Below are 16,524 nucleotides of genomic sequence, written 5' to 3'. Positions count from 1 at the left end.
AAAAAAAAAAGTGAAATTCACTTCGAGATGCGATGACTTTGAACAGCCCTTGTCTCAGCTGTGGAGGAACAGTTTTTGTGTGTTGAACTTTTTACTTAGTATAAAGCTGGTATTCTGTGTATAAAGTTAATTGAAAATGGATCTTAGTGGAGAATGGGACTGGGAATGGGATTGCAAGGAGGAGGAGGGGTTGGAGTGTGAGTGGGAGGCTGGGTATGATGGGAAGAATCACTATATTCCTAAAGTTGTATTTATGAAATGCATTAAGCTTGTATTCCTTAAATAAAAGGTTTCCTTGGGGAAAAACAAAACAAAACAAAAAACAAAAAAACTGATATCTGTCCTTTCATCCTCCAGTAAACTGCCTTTGATCCCCACTCCTCACCCAACCCCTATGCCTCCCTCCACTGGGCTTCCATAGAAGTCTATTGATGATATTGCCAATCACACTTTCCTCAATGCATTTTCATTGTTTATCTCTTCCTCATGAGATGATGCGGGACAAGGAATCTGCCATTCCATATTTACCCCTATTCCTGCATTGGCATATGATGATCACCAGGCCTTTCTTTGAACAGATTTAGTGGAGGTAATAATTGAAACTGTGAGAGAAAGTGAAATCCAAGAGAAAGAGAAGTGTGTTGTAATTTTCATACCGTTATTTAAGAAGCCAGACTAAATTCACAGGAAAATGTTAAAATGTTGAGTATTTCACATTTTCTTTCCTGACAAGTAGTCTCTGATTATATTCCACTTTCTTTGTTCACTCTTTGAATTTACAAGTAGCAAATACTCATTTGAAATGAAGTGACTGCTCAATCGTTACTTAAATTCACATAAATATTAAATTGAACCATGTGAAATCACTGTTTTATGGGTCCAAAGCAGTCAAATTGTGACAGTTGCTGTGATTCAAGCTAAAGAATGAGGATTGAGAGCTAAGTATCTCCCTACATCTGTCTACGGTGCATTTACCCAGCTCACAAAGTCTACGTTTCTTAGCATGAGTAACTGTCATATTTGTAAGGCAGCCTCATACATTTTGTCAAATAACTGTAAATGGTCTCTGTACAGGGTTCTACATTAGACAGCAGTGAGACCTAGTCTAGGCAGCTATTTAGGCAAAGGCTGCAAATTCATCTGTTGTGTAGAAAAGTGAGCCCTGTCACTAACTCCATGTTCACTCCTAACTTGTATGACCCTTTGACAGTTAAAATAATGTAGCATCATTAAAATGTTAATTTGTACCTATATGCCCATCCCACAATTGAATTTTCAAGTAGTTGATTACATTTCTCTCTGTGGATTCAGGAAACCATTCGTCTCACATTATCTAATTTATTAAACATAGTTTGGCCCTTACAATGTCTCCATTCGTCATCCTTAAACTCACTTAGCACAAATAAATAAGACTATGTTTGCTGTTAATGAACATCACTTCCCAAGAGAAGGGGCAGCTCTGGACTACAGGCACAGTGGGAACCCAAAGCTGTCCTCTCCGTGGGCACCGTAGATCTTAGCCAGAGAATCTCACCTGCTGTTAATTGGAATGTGGTGTTCAGATGGATTTTCAGTGCTAATATCAATGTCGGTGTTAATGTTTTTCTTACTGCTGATTCTCTGGTTCTCTTTAACTTTTAAACTTAAAAGCATCTTTGCAACTGAGTGAATTGAAAATACCTTTTAAAAATAAGAAACACATTTAGATTTCTGGTACACAGAAAATTCCCTGTGAAGAAAAGTTCCAAATTTGTGACGCTATTTGCATTTCCATCAACACAGAGAATCCTTATCTGGGCTTGTTACATGACAAATAACAGTGTTGAAACAGGGTGTTTTAAGACTCATTTATGCACATGTCTCAGTTCTTGTTAGTACGTTTACAGTGTGAGGCAATACAAAACTTATACATTAGTTTCAAGAGTTTTTTTTTTTTTTTTACAAAGCTGATACCTTAATGAATTTTAACTACCATTGACCTCATTTAAAGTAATTAAAATATCAAAAAATTTTAAAAGTTGCTAAGGTGCTACTGTGCCCCAGGAAAAAGATTTTTCAGATGGGGATGAGCATGCAAAATATTTATTAAGGAGTGCCCTAGGGATCAGCACCTGGGAAGGGAGCTAGCTGTGTGCCAGGCGTGGGGGAAAACAAGGGGAGCTGGGAGGCAGATGAGCAAGGGCCTCAGCCAACTCCTTGTTGAGCTCTGTGGCTGATGGTGTAGCGAGGGAGGGCAGCCTTCAGGCCTCACACAGATCAGAGACAGGATTGTTGGCTCCTGCGTTCTCACACTGACACTCACCTGAGAGCGCCATGTACCAGGAATGTCAAGGAAGGAGCGAGCAAAGAGCTTCAGAGTTGAAAAAGCCCTGTGGTCTAAGATCTCAGCTGAGTTAAGGGCGACTGGCCATGGCCAGTATCCTTCCTGCATGAAAACCAGCCCGTGAAACTCATCATTAGACCACCACACCTGGGGCTGGGGCTGGCTGCAGTTGGGTTCCTATCGCTTCAGCTAGGTGAATAGCAATTAAATGAGCCAAGATTCAATAAAATTCAAATGTCTCAGCTGCACCTACCACATCCCAAACACTGAGTGGCCACATGTGGCTGGTGGCTGTTCTGTTGGATGGCACAAGACCCCGCCATCAGAAATGTGGGAATATTTGGAAATCACGGAATGAGTAGAATTACAGAGAATTCTGTGGGGCCACACTATTCCACACTTACTTTGAGCCTCCCTGAGACTCTGTTAGGAGGGGCCGTTCTCCTGGCCCTAACACCGGCCACTCCTCACTCCTTGCCCCACACCCAGGGGAACTCCTTTGTAGTCTCTCCTCAGATTTGTTTTTCTTTTCACTGTTGGCATTACTACAGTGTAGTAAATTGTAACTGGAATCCATTGCTGTTAAAAAGGGTTTCCATTTCCTTAAGGGTAGGTCACAACATGAACTATTTGTATGACAAACTTCAAAAAGTTCACGGAAAATGGAACTCACAGTATGAGTTTTTTGGTACAAAAAATTGGGGGTGAAAAAAATTTTTTTTAGAATACGTGGAAAATGCATATCATGGAAAAATTGTGCCATGGACTCCAAAAAGATTTGTACCAAAATAAACTCATATTTTTAATTGAATTTTAATTGAGTTTTTCCATTTTTCCTATTAGCTCCGTTAAAGGAAAGGAAGCAAACCAGTAGTTTCACATTAAAAGTAGTATAGACATTCATACCTACCACATTAATATCCGAACCTGTAACATCACTGGCCAGAAGAGAAAAAAAAAGAGAAAACCGTAAAATGATGATATTCCCTGTATTCTAAAACACAGCAAATGAAACATGTTAGAATTTGCCTACTCACAAACAAGCTATGTTTGATGATAAAGCCGGCTCTGTTAGGTAAACCTCTTCCTTCATTATTCAGTTAGCTCCGCCCTGGTGACTTTAGTTGCTGGTTCTTCCATAGCATTCTTCTGGCTTTTGTCATGCAAACTTATGCCTTTTTGAAAATGTTTCTGAACAAACTTTCAGCCTTGAAATTTCAAGTCTTTATAGCATTCATTGAATTTTTCTTGGGAGATTCAGCAAAAGTTTGGCCACCATGCGAGCCAGCTGCAGTACTTATTATTGTGTATTATGTCTTCTTTTTTCCAGTCTGGTGTTCAATGCCCATACAGAAAAGGTGGTGCCTGTGCAGATCTTTCTTCCTGCATGGCTCATAGACCCTCTGCTGAGAAAGATCAACTGATGTTCCTGGCCTTCCAAGCGTAGATAGATACATTTGCACTTTTAGAAACCATGGAAGTAAGTTGTACAACTGCACTGCATACAGAACCCTGGCCCCGGCACTACCTCCCGATGGTGGTGTAGGATTGCTGTCTAGGGGTACATATGCTCGGAGCCCACACCTCCTGAGTTTGACACCACAGCACCCCCAGCTAGGACTCAGTCCTTTGTTTGCTCACTCCTTATCCATTTGTGGAAGGACACCCATGGTAAATAAGGAGCTGGGGCCTTTGGGGAGCCTACAACCAAGAATCCCTAGTCCAGTGGGAAACAAATTACCCCTTGAACTCATTCGATTCAGTGCCCAGTGTCCCAATAGAAAGGTCTCGTAAAACTTGGATGTGAGAATGCAGCTTAGGGTTGGGACTAAAGCAGGGTTCCCAACTCCCTTCCCAAATGCAGAGCGTTGAGTCCAGTGTGCTTGCCTGAGCAGGCAGATGGCAGCTGGGTGGTTGGCCACGGACTTCAAAGTCCAAGCTTCAGCTCAGCTTTTTCCTGCTAGAGACATGGACCTGCACCAGAACCGTGCAGCACACCAAGCCTCAGGCAGGACAGAGAAGGAGCAGAAGTCCCTTATCTCTTGGAGCAGTGACCATGTTCCCCAGGGAGACGTGGCTAGTGAATAAGTCATTCCCTCGCCAAACAGAAGGACCAGTTGAGGGTGGAGAGAGAAATGGATGCCCAATCCAATCCATGTCATGCTCCACCTTGCAAAGAAAGGGCAGAAACCCCTGGCTTGGGCCATAGGCCCAGTCACCAGGAGGGGAGAGTGTGACAGTTCCTCTTGTAGGCCTCTGAGCAATGCTTATCCAGTAGGAGTGTGAGGCAGTGGGGCACTAAGTAAAACACACGAAATCCCTAACGCTGAAGACATGTGCTGTAGCACACGGTTGGGGTCTGTAAGCCGTGGCAGGTTCTCCTCCCTCCTGCACTCTGCTGTCTTCCAGGCTTCTTGCCTGGGTGCAGGGTCTGAGTGATCTCTGCAGTGTGTCTGTAGAACCCGATCGGTGTTACTGAACCCTCAATGTGCTTCCTCCTGAGCTTATCTACTTTGAAAACAGTAGCATCACAAGACGCTTCAGACCAAGAAGGCACCTTTGAGGTCATAAACTGATTCCCTCGCTTTTACAAAGAAACTGGGGCTGGGGGAGAGAATGGGGTTTGAGCTCCCAACCAGGAGAGCTTCTCACTGCAGCAGCACCTCAATCTTGGCTGCTCCCCAGCACCCCAGGAAATTGCCTGCCATGTTTTTTTGGCTCTCACATAACATGCGCTGAGTCAACTTGTTCACTGTATCCCCCTTCCAGGCCTTCAGCAATCACAGGGTAGCCCATGGCTTTGCAAGACTGCTGTGAACACATACAACCGGTGACAAAAGCCTTCCTGTACCGCACAGAGGGGCTTAAAGACTGGCTGTAGAAGTGCTTCAGAGAGTAGTGCACCACTTAGAATGCGCTGTGTTTCTATTACAGGTGGAAGAAGTATTCACAGGCAGCCGACCGACATCCAGGTCTGCGAAAACTACCCTGGACAGCAGCAGGGAGCAAACAAAGGAAAGGTACCCCCTCCCCAGGCTGACATTTGTTATATCGCTCTCTTTGCACTCGTTTGTTAGCGTGCCGCTTCCAGAATGACACAGTTGTTTGAAGTTTAAAGATGACTCATCTCGTGACTGTCTCTGTTTGTAACCAGAACCTCAGACGTTTGCTTTGTAAGGCTCTTGATGCCTCAAAAACAAATCTGTGCGCAGCCAGGTCCCAGCTTCCTGGGATGGTAATAATCAGACTGATCATGCCGACACCAGTGAGCGCTGACGTTTGCCAAGCACTTGCTCTGTTGGCAGGCACGTCTGCGTTCCTCACCCATCTGAGCACATTTCATCCTCCCAACTGTGGTCCGCGCTTCACACGTGGGGAAACTGAGGGAGAGAGCAATGTGGTGTCCTGACGTGTGGGGACCGTTGCTCTCACTGCCTCCCTACTGTGACCCTCCTGTCACTTCCAGGATTCCTCAGCCCAGCGTATGCTACCAGGGCCCAGGGACCCTCGTCACGTGTCCTCCTATCAGTCTCCTGCCCACAGTCATCGCCTGGCTTTTGTTTAGATTCCTGTCCCAACAGGACCCTCCCGCTCTCCAAGGCATGTTCAGCCCGCTCTCTGCATTCCCCCGTGTTAGAAAGCCTCTCTCTGATTCCTGAGTGAAGACTTGGCCCTGCCTCCCGAGACCGTCTCCCAGTGACATCCCTGAAAAGTGTTTTGCGCGAAGCCCTAGTCCTCAGTTCTCTAGAGCGAGCTCCCAGTTCTCTCCGCTGTCCTCTACCTCTCAGCATTTCCAGATGGCAAGTTCTATTTTGAACGAAGGCAAACTATCTTTGTGCTACAAATGTGTATGCTAGAATTAGCCACATAAAAATACCTGAACCAGGGCTATATTTGTGTCTCTATAATAAAGCAGTCCGGCATTTGTATAGTCAAGAGACAACTGTTGAAATTTTGTAGAGATTTTTAAACATGAGGTTTGTTTTTGAACAACAGGTATGGAATGGAAATTCAACTCAAAAGTGGGTTACTGTTTTTAACCTTGGAAATCCACTCAGATTTCCCAGCTCAGTGATTGCCATTGCAGATAGGAGATTCGAGGGTATTGCGACTATTATGAATATTCACGGTCGTAATTAACCCCCAGCAGCATCAACACATGTAAAGAGTCTGAATCTGATTTGTGAGGCATTGCGGGCTGGGAAGGCAAATCATTGCAAACAGTTTGGAGCTGGTTCTCAGACCCCAGGAAAACCATCATTACCATGATTACACTTGAGGATTCAAGGCGTCTTAGCACAATTCTTCCCAGCAGCACTTCTGCAAAGCCTGTCTTTCTCTTCTTGATAACTGAGAAATGGTCCCTGCACAGCCACGGAGACAGCGTCTGTGTGCTGCTCCCTAGTCACTGACCAACTGCACTGTGCAGTGTCTCAGCCACGGCCTGGGCACCTCACCCACCGAGCGTGCCCACTAAGGATGCACCTGGTGACCAAGGGCAGGCAGGGAAGCTGGTTGGAGGAGATACAGGAGTTCCCTCCACCCTTTCTCAGGCTGTGGAGATGCAGTGAGTGGGGACAGGGAGGAGGGGGAGAAGGTGGGTGGAGCTCTGGTCCTCGGAGCTGGAGGACCCACTCTGGTGGCCCTGTGACACTGTGATGCAAACAGCAGGCGTGCAACTTTCCTCACAACTGCAGGTGTTTGTTGGGCATTCACTTTGCCACCTGACACTCTGCACAATCCATCTGTGGTCCTCAACACCACATGGTAGAACTGCTGTTTGTGAGTAATTTCTGAGGTCCAGAGAGGTTGAATTTGCCAAGACCACCAAGCCGGGAAGCAGTGGCATCAGAATTCCTACAGCTTTGGGCATGCCTTCTTATTCTCTTTGTGGAGTCTTTTGATGGACAGGAGAACTTTAAAAGAACCCAAATTATTAAACCTCATTTTGATGGCTAATGTCTTATTCTAGAAACTTTCCAACCCTGAGATCTTAGAAGTAGTCCTTATGGTTTTGCCTTTCACATTTAAGGTCTAATCCATCATAAGTTGATGCTGGTGTGAGGTGTGACTACTTATTCTTTTCCAGTGTGGACACCCTGCTGTGCCAATCTCTCTTACTCAAAAGCTGGTCTTTTCTGCATTTGTCACCAAGGCCATCTCTGCCATGAGTCAAATATCCAGATGTGTACGTGTCTGTTTCTGGACTCTGTAGTGTTCCATTTCCTTAATTCTCATTGCTTTATAGGAAGTCTGGTGAGAGACTCATCTGACCTTACCCTTCTTGAAGAGCGAGTTGAGTGTTCTTGGCCCTTTGTACTTCCATGAACATTTTGGAATCAGCTTGTCAAGTTTTACACACACACATATTGGGATTTTATTTGGAACGATATTGGGTGTATAGATCAAGTTAGAGGGAGCAAAATCATAGTATCAGCATCTGTATTTTCTCAGACTTATTTGCTATGTCTGTAAAATTTTATAATTTTTCCATAATTGTGTTCATGAACTTTTATAGGTTTGACATATTTGATGCTATCATAAATATATTTTAACGTGGTTCTTTTTGATGTGGTACAGTGCACATAACATCAAGTTAACCATTGTAACCATGTGAAAGTACACAATTCCGTAACACTGGTGTCATCACAGTGTTTTGCAGTCACTGTCACTATGTCCCTCACTTTCAGGTTGGATTTTATGCTCAACAGGCTTGTTAATCTTGTTTTACTGATTGACCTGTGGGTTCTTTTAGTAAAGTTGTCTGTATATCTGCTCAAAAATGATAGCTTCTTTCTTCTCAATCCATATAGCTTTTACTTTTCATGCCTTATTGCATAGGGGAAGGCTCCAAAGTACAGTTAATCTAGGAGTGGTGGCAGGTGTCTTTTATTGCCAATTGCAGAGGAAAACCTTCCATTATTTTACTATTGTCTGAGACATTTAAACTTAGTAAACGAGGTTTAGAATCCATGCTTTCATATTGCAATATCTGGAATTTCTGTGTTACCATCATCTGTTCTCGTTGCTTCTGATTGTCATGAAAATCACCCTTTTCCCTTGGTTCCTGACTTCTTCTGAGAGCTGCTCTATCAGGCCAGGCCTCCAGGGGCCGCCTCCTGCCCTGGTTCTCCCTGCTCTTTCTCACTTGCAGTGACTCTGGAATGTGCTGGGAGTCCAGCGTGCTGAGATAAGAGAGAACTGGCTGGGCAGCCAGGCTGTGGGGAGCAACTCGGACTAGACTAAGTTACTGGAATTAAGACTTATTCTATGCATCTGCTCTCCCACAATATGACGCTGGGAGAGGAGTAAACAACTTCTACGCAGCTGCCTCCAGTTTGACCAATAAGCTGCAGGAGCTGATCCTGCTCCTGATTGGAGGAGAGCAGCGTACTCGGCGTGTGGGTAGCAGAGTTGGGATTGGTGGAAGAGGACTATAAAGGAGGAGAGAGACAACATGCACCAGGAACATCCGGATAACATCTGAGCAGCCCCCAAGAGAGCCGGCCGGCGGTGTGCTGCGCCCCCGTGGAAGCGGGGAAAGTGGCAGGAGAGCCGCCCTTCCACGGAGGTGGAGGGGTTGCCAGCCAACCCGGGAAGGACCAGCAGCAAACCCGGGAAGGGCCGAGCAGACAAAAGAACAGTGCAGGGTCCTGTGTCGTTCCTCCACGAAGACGGGGAGCGACACCAGGCCTCCGTTTCAGCCTCCCTGCATCCACACTGCTGCCCCACCACCCTGCCCCCAGACGTCCTTCACCGTCCTTTAGCCCAGAAATCCCAGCACCTCAGGATGTAAAACCCAGGATGGTCTGCATCCTGGAGCCCCTCGGATGCCGTGCAGCTGGCACGGACGCAGACAAGGCCGCGTCCACTCTGGGCAGCTTTCCTGAGCCTTCAAGGACCGGCTCCCGGGGAATGCCAGACTTCTGTGCTCCCTCGAGGCTCACCTGGAGTGAGAAAGCCACCTCGTGTAACTTGCAGTGTGTGTGTGTTCTGTCTCTCTGGACTCACAAGTTGGTAACCTTGCAGGCAGACAGGACACAGTGAACCTGCCTCATGCTCCACTGCCTTAGAAAACAGTTCGGAGGTTCCCACGGGCCATGAGGCATCAGCATGTGCTGCATGGCAGACCCCCAACTCTGCCAGTTGGACAGTGTTTCCATCTAAATTCAAGATCAAGCGTCTATAACCCCCAGGGTGCTGTAAACTGGCGGCTTGTGGTAGCAGCACAGACCTTCTCCACCCCAGCAAGGCAGCTTTTCATGAGATGAGCAGAGGGGATTTACTGATTCCCCTCTAAATGTATGTAAGTATGTTTGTATGTATATATTTGAAAGACAGAAGGGTTCAGATCACACACACACACAAACACACACACACACATCTTCCATCTGATGATTTATTCACCAAAAGCCTGCAACAGCCAGGCTGGGCCAGGCCAAAGCCAGGACCTAGGAACTCCATCTGGTTCTCCCACATAGGCAGCAGGAACCCAAGCACCCAGGCCACCATCCATTGTCTCGCAGGTGCATAAGCAGGAAGCTGCACGGGAAGCTCGAGGTAGCCAGCACTTGCAGCAGGTGTTCTGCCAGTATGGGGTGTGAGTGTCCCAGGTGGCGGCTGACCCTGCTGTGCCACGGTCCCCTCCCCACTCTTGCTGAAGGAGAAGCCCTTTGATACTGTACCCGTAGTGTGCACAGGGCGTCCTGTTAGACCACCCGCCGAGCATGCTCAGGGCTCTGACCTCTGTCCTCAGATTCCGTAAGGTCAGCAAGACCAAAGCACCACTTCAAGTCAGCTGACGCCCTCAGGGCACAGGTAACTGTCACTCAGTTCTGACCTTGTTCTCTGTGAGTTATCAGATTTGTCATAGTCTCAAGAACCTTCCAGTGTTAAGTGGGGAATCTGGTCCAGATATGTCAGCCTACCATATTGCTGGAGTTGGGGGGGGGGGTGTGTCTTTTATGCTATTTAGTTGAAGGAGTCCATCTTTGCTGTGTTTTATACATAGTGGCTTAGCCATTTCTCTTCTTCTCCCCCCGGCCCCCGTTTCTTCCACAGTGATGATCTGTTCCTTTGCCTCCAGCTAATCTCAGCAGAGTCCAGGGGGTCAGCTCTGGCAGTGCGGTGGTGGCCAGACCAGGGGCAGGCATCCAGCCTTCGGGCCTCAGGCATGCAGGCAGAACCGCCCGTCCTCTTGGTTGTGGGGATTACTGCAAGCCCCAGTGGCCCGGGCTTAGTGGCTCTCTGTTCATTGCTCCTGAGATTCCTGAGTAATGAAAGTCCTCCATTGCAAATTAGTCCATTGCTCACGACAACTGTGTCCCGACTACGTTCATTGTTTATTATCAAGACACAGAAGTAATGGCCCGAGAGACATGCCTGGAAGTGAGATAGGCTGTTTTCCCTCAAAGCCAAGGACAACCTAATTATAATAGATGGATTTAGATATCCACTTAATAGAGAACCAGATCTCCCAGCCTTTTTAAATAAGAGCAGAATAATTAAAAGTAGAACTTTATTTAATAATGGCTGCAATGCATGTCCTTGGAAACTCTAACTTCCTGTTTTCGAAAACATTTTCCAAACTAGAAAGTGCATTGTCCGCGTCAGTGGCCATTGTTATCTGTCTTAGTACCTGTGCAACTAAGTAACCGTGGCCAGTAATACCCATAATTATGAAACCGTGGTCGCGACGGGCCGAGCTCGTCTTTAAGCTCTGTCAGGATTCATGTGAGGTTATGGAATTCCTGGCACCCAAGCAGATCCTGGCATTCTCTTCTCTGTGCTTCTAAATGTAGATGACGTCCAGGCACGCCTTGTGTCAGATTACTGAGCAAGCAGAGATGGAATCCCTAAGACAGAGTGGAAAAAAAACTAGGGTGCTGATGTCCCCCAACCAACAACTAGTCTGGGAGGAGGTGGCTTCCTAGGTGGCTCCACAGTCAAGGGCCTCAGGGGGCGTCTTTGTCTTTCTTTCGGCCTTTGCTTCAGCATCCCTGATGGCAGCAAGGCTTCAGGCAGCCAGTGGGAAGGAAGGCGTGGCAGGCAGAGCAGTGGCCCCCTGGTACTAGAACCTTACATTACGTGGCAAGGGAGGGCTAAGACCACGGTAGAATCCACTATTTTGAGAAAGGGAGAACTGGCGCCACAGCTCACTAGGCTAATCCTCCGCCTTGTGGCGCTGGCACACTGGGTTCTAGTCCCAGTCGGGGTGCCGGATTCTGTCCCGGTTGCCCCACTTCCAGGCCAGCTCTCTGCTGTGGCCAGGGAGTGCAGTGGAGGATGTCCCAAGTGCTTGGGCCCTGCACCCCATGGGAGACCAGGATAAGTACCTGGCACCTGCCATCGGATCAGCGCGGTGCGCCGGCCGCAGCGGCCATTGGAGGGTGAACCAACGGCAAAGGAAGACCTTTCTCTCTGTCTCTCTCTCTCACTGTCCTCTCTGCCTGTCAAAAAAATAAAAAAATAAAATAAATAAAAAATTTAAAAAAAGAGCAACAGGAAATGACTTTGTGAAGAAAACTTAGTGGTTGGAACAGCAGGTCACTCCCAGGGAACAGTGTGTCGGGAGCCCTATTTCCTAATTACACTTCCATGACACTGAATGTAATTAATAGGTTGTTAATATCATTCCCTTGCTTTAAAACAAAACTGGCTGTAAGTGTCCTAAAAATAAGCACATAGTCCCGACGTGAAAACAAAAACACGGTGGGTGAGGCGCCCCGTGCCCAGCTTCGGTCCTTGCCACGGCACCTGAAGACTCTGCACCCAGGCGGCCCCCTCAGCGCGTCAGCTGACCTTCCTTCCACAGCCCCAGGGGTGCGCACCCACTCGCCACCCCTGCCTTGGGGAACCTCATTCTCTGGGCAGCACAGGCGTTTTCTTACCTTTCGTCCCTGTTATCTCTGGCAGGTTCTTCCCCACTCAAAACCCAGCAAAACCCTCACTTTCCCTCCCTCCAGTCCCCTTTGTGTGACATTCCCACCATCCAGACATGGCTTCCGCCTCTGGCTGCAACCTGCTGGCTTTGTCCCACTGGCTGAGCCCTGAGACACCGACAACCGAGCCTGTGCCCTCCTCTTTTGATGCTGGGTGTGGGCCTGTCCCTGCAGATCCCCAGCACCGATCACAGCCCTGGGCACCTAAGAGGCATGAACTGGACAGCACTGGGCTGAGTACCCAGTGGGCTCCCTCGCACTGCTCTGGGCCCATTCACACTCCTCTTTCCTACATGGCATGGACTCTCAGTGAGCACACTGCTCTTTGCCTTTACATGGATGGACCCACGTTCAATGTGAGCAGCTCAGTTATAGAGGTGATGCCTGGGAGGCACCGAGCAGTTAACTTGCTAGACAGCCTACAGCGGGATGAGTAGGGGCCGGGGTCCTGCATGCTAGCCTGATGCTCTCCTGCCTCACGACTTCAAGTCGTCAGCTTTGCTCCTTCCCTACCAGGAAGTGAGTGTGAGGCAAGAGGGCCTGGCTTTGCCACAGCGGGCTCCAGAGCAAGTGCCGGCTGACTTGGAGGACGTCCGTGATGGGTATAGCCTGTGCCAATGCCAGCAGGACAGGACCCACCCTTGTGCTGTGTGTGGTGCCTGACTTTGCTGTAAGTGTAGACGCAATGCCATAGCTTTTGCATTCAGCTCCCAGCCCTACCCATTTTCCTGTGGGACCTTGGCTGACCGCCCCTCCCTGCCTCCACCCAGCTCAGAAGGAGGCGACACTGAGGTTATCTGAGAATTTGATGATACCAGGGCTGAGCGCAGGGCCATGTGTCAGCAGTCCCCAGGACGCCTCCAGGGTCAGTCACTTATTAGAGCCGGCACATGGCGCTCCTCATGTCTCAGATTTCTTACAGCCAAAGGACACAAGCAAAAGCAGCAAGGGGACAGTCCAGAGAAAGCCAGGAGCAAGCTGCTAAGGGGCTACTCCCCGTGGAGTCGCCTTGACTCTTCCCATGAGGGTGAAATACTCCACTGAGGAGGTCATTAGGGACTCTGTGCTCGGGGTTCTTGACTGGGGACTGGTGGACACCCTCTGCCCAGCGTATACCAGCCATCACAACCAACTGTCCACCCTCCCTGAAGGCAAGTGTAGCCGTGTTGCTGTTGCCCGGTGCCAGCCACCATAAGCCCCTCTTTTATTGGGGGCAAGTTTCCCGTTGATTCAGGAAAGCCTAACCTTGCACCAGCCCTGTCCAGAGCCATTCACGTCGGCCTGCTCCACACAGCCCTCTCCCTTAGGACGCTGTTATTTCCTGAGCATCAGTGATCTCCACGCCCCCTTTCCCCCACTTCATGCCATGCACACACCCATTCTGACTGCTCCTTCCTTGGGCAGTGAGCATGGTTTATCAAGGTGAAGTCTGGGCCTTCAAGCTATGCCACTTCATACTCTTTGTAGACTTCGCACTTTTCTTCAGCAGGTCCATGTGACACTACTAGGAGGAATGAAAAATACCTGCAGGGATGTGCAGATTACAGAAATGAGGGGGGGGGGGTTGCAAAGGCAACGGAGAGTTCATGTTTTCCAAAGAAAACAGAACTTTTCTCCTCTGAGCAGAAGGTCTGCTGGATGGGTTTAGTTTGAGGACTTCAGTTTGGGGCTGCTGGGTCAGACTGTGGACCTGTGTCATCAACAGTTTTCTGTATGACCATGACATTGGAGGTCACTGGCTGATGGAGGTTCTACCTGTTCTGTTTCATGTATATTGAGAGAACTGGGTGCAGGCAATAGAAGTAGTCCTTGGTTGGAAGGCAGGGGGGAAGGGTGGCAGTAATTGGAGGGTGACCTTTGCTTTGCACTTGAACTTGTAGTCTCAGTGCCCCACAGCAGGTTGCGTTGTCCAAAGCAGCAGGGTCGCGAAGCCTGATTAGCTGCAGTCAGGAGTAAGGCCTGTGTAGTGAGGCTCTTGTTAATAATGGCTGTGGCTTTGCCTGCTGAGTCATTTCTATCATCAAAACAGATTCTAAGTGAGCAGTCTCCCTGGTGACCTCTCTTCCAGCTGCTTGTGCAGTGGCACAGCCCTGGAGCACTGTCTAGCACTGTATCTCTTCATGGGTCAGAATCTTGTTTCTGCAAGGCTCTGGACCACTGGAAGCCGGGGACTGTCTCCTACTCATCCCTACGCTGTGAAGATGACGCTCACCAGTGTTTTCTGAAGAAATGAATGATGGAGCTGAATCTATTCGAAACTGAAGTTTAGATTGTGTGATCTCAGTGTCTTCGGCCTCTTTTGTTGTTGCAGGAGCAAGAATGTTGAGAAACTAGAAGTAGATCCCAGTAAGCATTCCTTCCCGGATGTGACCACCATAGTTCAAGAGAAAAGACACGCACCCAGAAGACTGAAATCTGAACCCAAAATTATGCCCAGAGAGGAAGACCCAGGCTTTGAAGATAACCCTGAAGTGCCTCCACTGATTTGAAATATGAGCGGGGACCCTGCAGGCCCAGTCTTGCTTGGTGCATGGTATATGCACATCACTTATAGGGTAAACACAAAACTACTTGTCATTATTATCATTATTACTTCTCCAATGTCCCCCACGTCATATGGTGATATTCCTAAAGATGTTTGCAATTAAAATGTATACTTTAAGGATGCCTTAACTCATCATTTGTCTATAAGAAAAGGTTGGTTAGTGACAATGTTTGATAGAATCATAGGATTATAATATAAATGGATGATAGTAATATCATAGGATTATAATGTAAATGTTGGTTATAAATCACAGAACTGCATGCTTGTACAATAGGTTAAGTCATAGGTTAAAGGATTAATTATTAAAGTGGTACTCAGTAAGTTGGTCAAGTAAAGAAGTTAATACTATCATTCCAGATATAAGTAGAATGTTTAAATATGGTATCAAATAGCAGTTCAATTTTTCTTCCCATGCCACATCTGCTTTCTCTGGTCGCATGGTATAATGGAGAGAATGTGAGTTTTGAAATTAGGTACCTTGAGTTTGGAGTCCCGCTCAGTCACTTTGCAAAGACCTTCCTCAAGTCCTTGAATTCTCTGGGACATCAGTGCTTCGTCTATGATTGGGGAATGATACCTGACCCTTAGGTCTGTCTCCATGTGGGTGTAGAACACACCCAGTACAGTGTCAGCTGTTCCCTCAGAGTCCCTCCTTCTCGTTCTCCCTCTCTCTCCTCTCCTGCTCCCTCAATTCCCTGCCCCCTTCCCCTCTTTCTTTACCTTCTTCCCCTTTTCCGGCCCTTCCTCCTCCAATTCCTCCTTTGCTTTGTTGATGGTTGACCTCTTCTTCTTTATCTAAAATATTGCGAAGTCAGCATTGCACACACACTGTAGGAAAAACTATTGCTACTCAGACCATGATCTATCAGTATTTAAATTGGGCTTCCCCAGATATTCACTCAACAAATACTTACTGGGCCACTTTGAGTGCCAGCAGCTGCCATGTCCCTCAGCTGGCCCTGGATCGCGGGGCACACTGCCCTTAGGAGGGCTTGCTGGTCTCCTGGAGTCAGTTCTCTCTAGGGCGAGTGGCTATGGAAGCCTGGGCCTGACACCTGAGTCAGTCATTGGCCCCCTGTTTCCAGGTAGGATCCTTTCCATCCACAGGCACGCTTGTCGTGTGAAGCTATCCCATGAGGGACCCTCTCCAGAGGCCAGATCCCTGCCCCCTCCCTGCACTGTGAACCCTCAGAACTCGGAGCTAGATATAACCTCTTTTGCTTGTGAAACTGACCTGTCTCGGGCATCTTGTTGTTGCAATGCAAAACAACTAACACAAGTAGTGGGGGGAGAAAGCAGGCACATGTGTGAAAGATACACAGCCGGAGCTGTGAGGGGAGTGAGACAGAGCAAAGGGAGCCGGCTGACCAGACGCCTTCTCAGCCAGGGTCCCTCTTTCTCAGGGAAGCTGCCAACGGGAGGCTCCACTAAAATCAAAACGTGACCAGTCAGGAAAACCGAGCCACCATAAATACGAGGGTACCAGAGCCGGCTGTGGGAGTGCAGTCTGACACAGGTTGTGAGCGGCTGGAGGTGAAGCCGTAGCAGGGAGAGGTGGGGCAGGGAGGAGGAAGCACAGGTCAGGTGGGCGGCCCCCGGCTCACAGAGCGGAGATGCTGGAGCAGGACTGTGGCCGGGAGCCCGTGGAGAACCCTGTGGACATAAACCACTCCGCCAAAACAGCCGCCTCCTTGTTAGCTGCTACCCTCGGGGTC

The 16,524-nt window shown here is 48.1% G+C and overlaps 1 protein-coding gene across 8 annotated transcripts in view; it reads left to right on the top strand.

The window, feature by feature from the left end:
* The window catches only part of DNAAF11 (dynein axonemal assembly factor 11), a 115,673-nt gene extending 100,746 nt beyond the window's left edge, over positions 1-14,927 (top strand). For 6 of the 8 annotated variants that reach the window (XM_051844036.2, XM_051844035.1, XM_051844037.1 and 3 more), the window contains 2 exons: positions 5,258-5,343; positions 14,576-14,927. In XM_051844036.2, coding sequence (XP_051699996.1) covers positions 5,258-5,343; positions 14,576-14,753 — 264 coding nt within the window. In that variant the 3' untranslated portion in view covers positions 14,754-14,927. Of the gene's footprint in view, positions 1-3,653; positions 5,227-5,257; positions 5,344-14,575 lie in introns of those variants that run through there. The other 2 variants (XR_011389344.1, XM_070075504.1) reach the window with 2 other exon arrangements.
* The last annotated feature ends 1,597 nt before the right edge of the window (positions 14,928-16,524 follow it).

Source organism: Oryctolagus cuniculus, chromosome 6 (assembly GCF_964237555.1).
Source record: "Oryctolagus cuniculus chromosome 6, mOryCun1.1, whole genome shotgun sequence".
Lineage (NCBI taxonomy): Eukaryota > Metazoa > Chordata > Mammalia > Lagomorpha > Leporidae > Oryctolagus > Oryctolagus cuniculus.
This window is presented reverse-complemented; position numbering and strand designations above follow the sequence as displayed.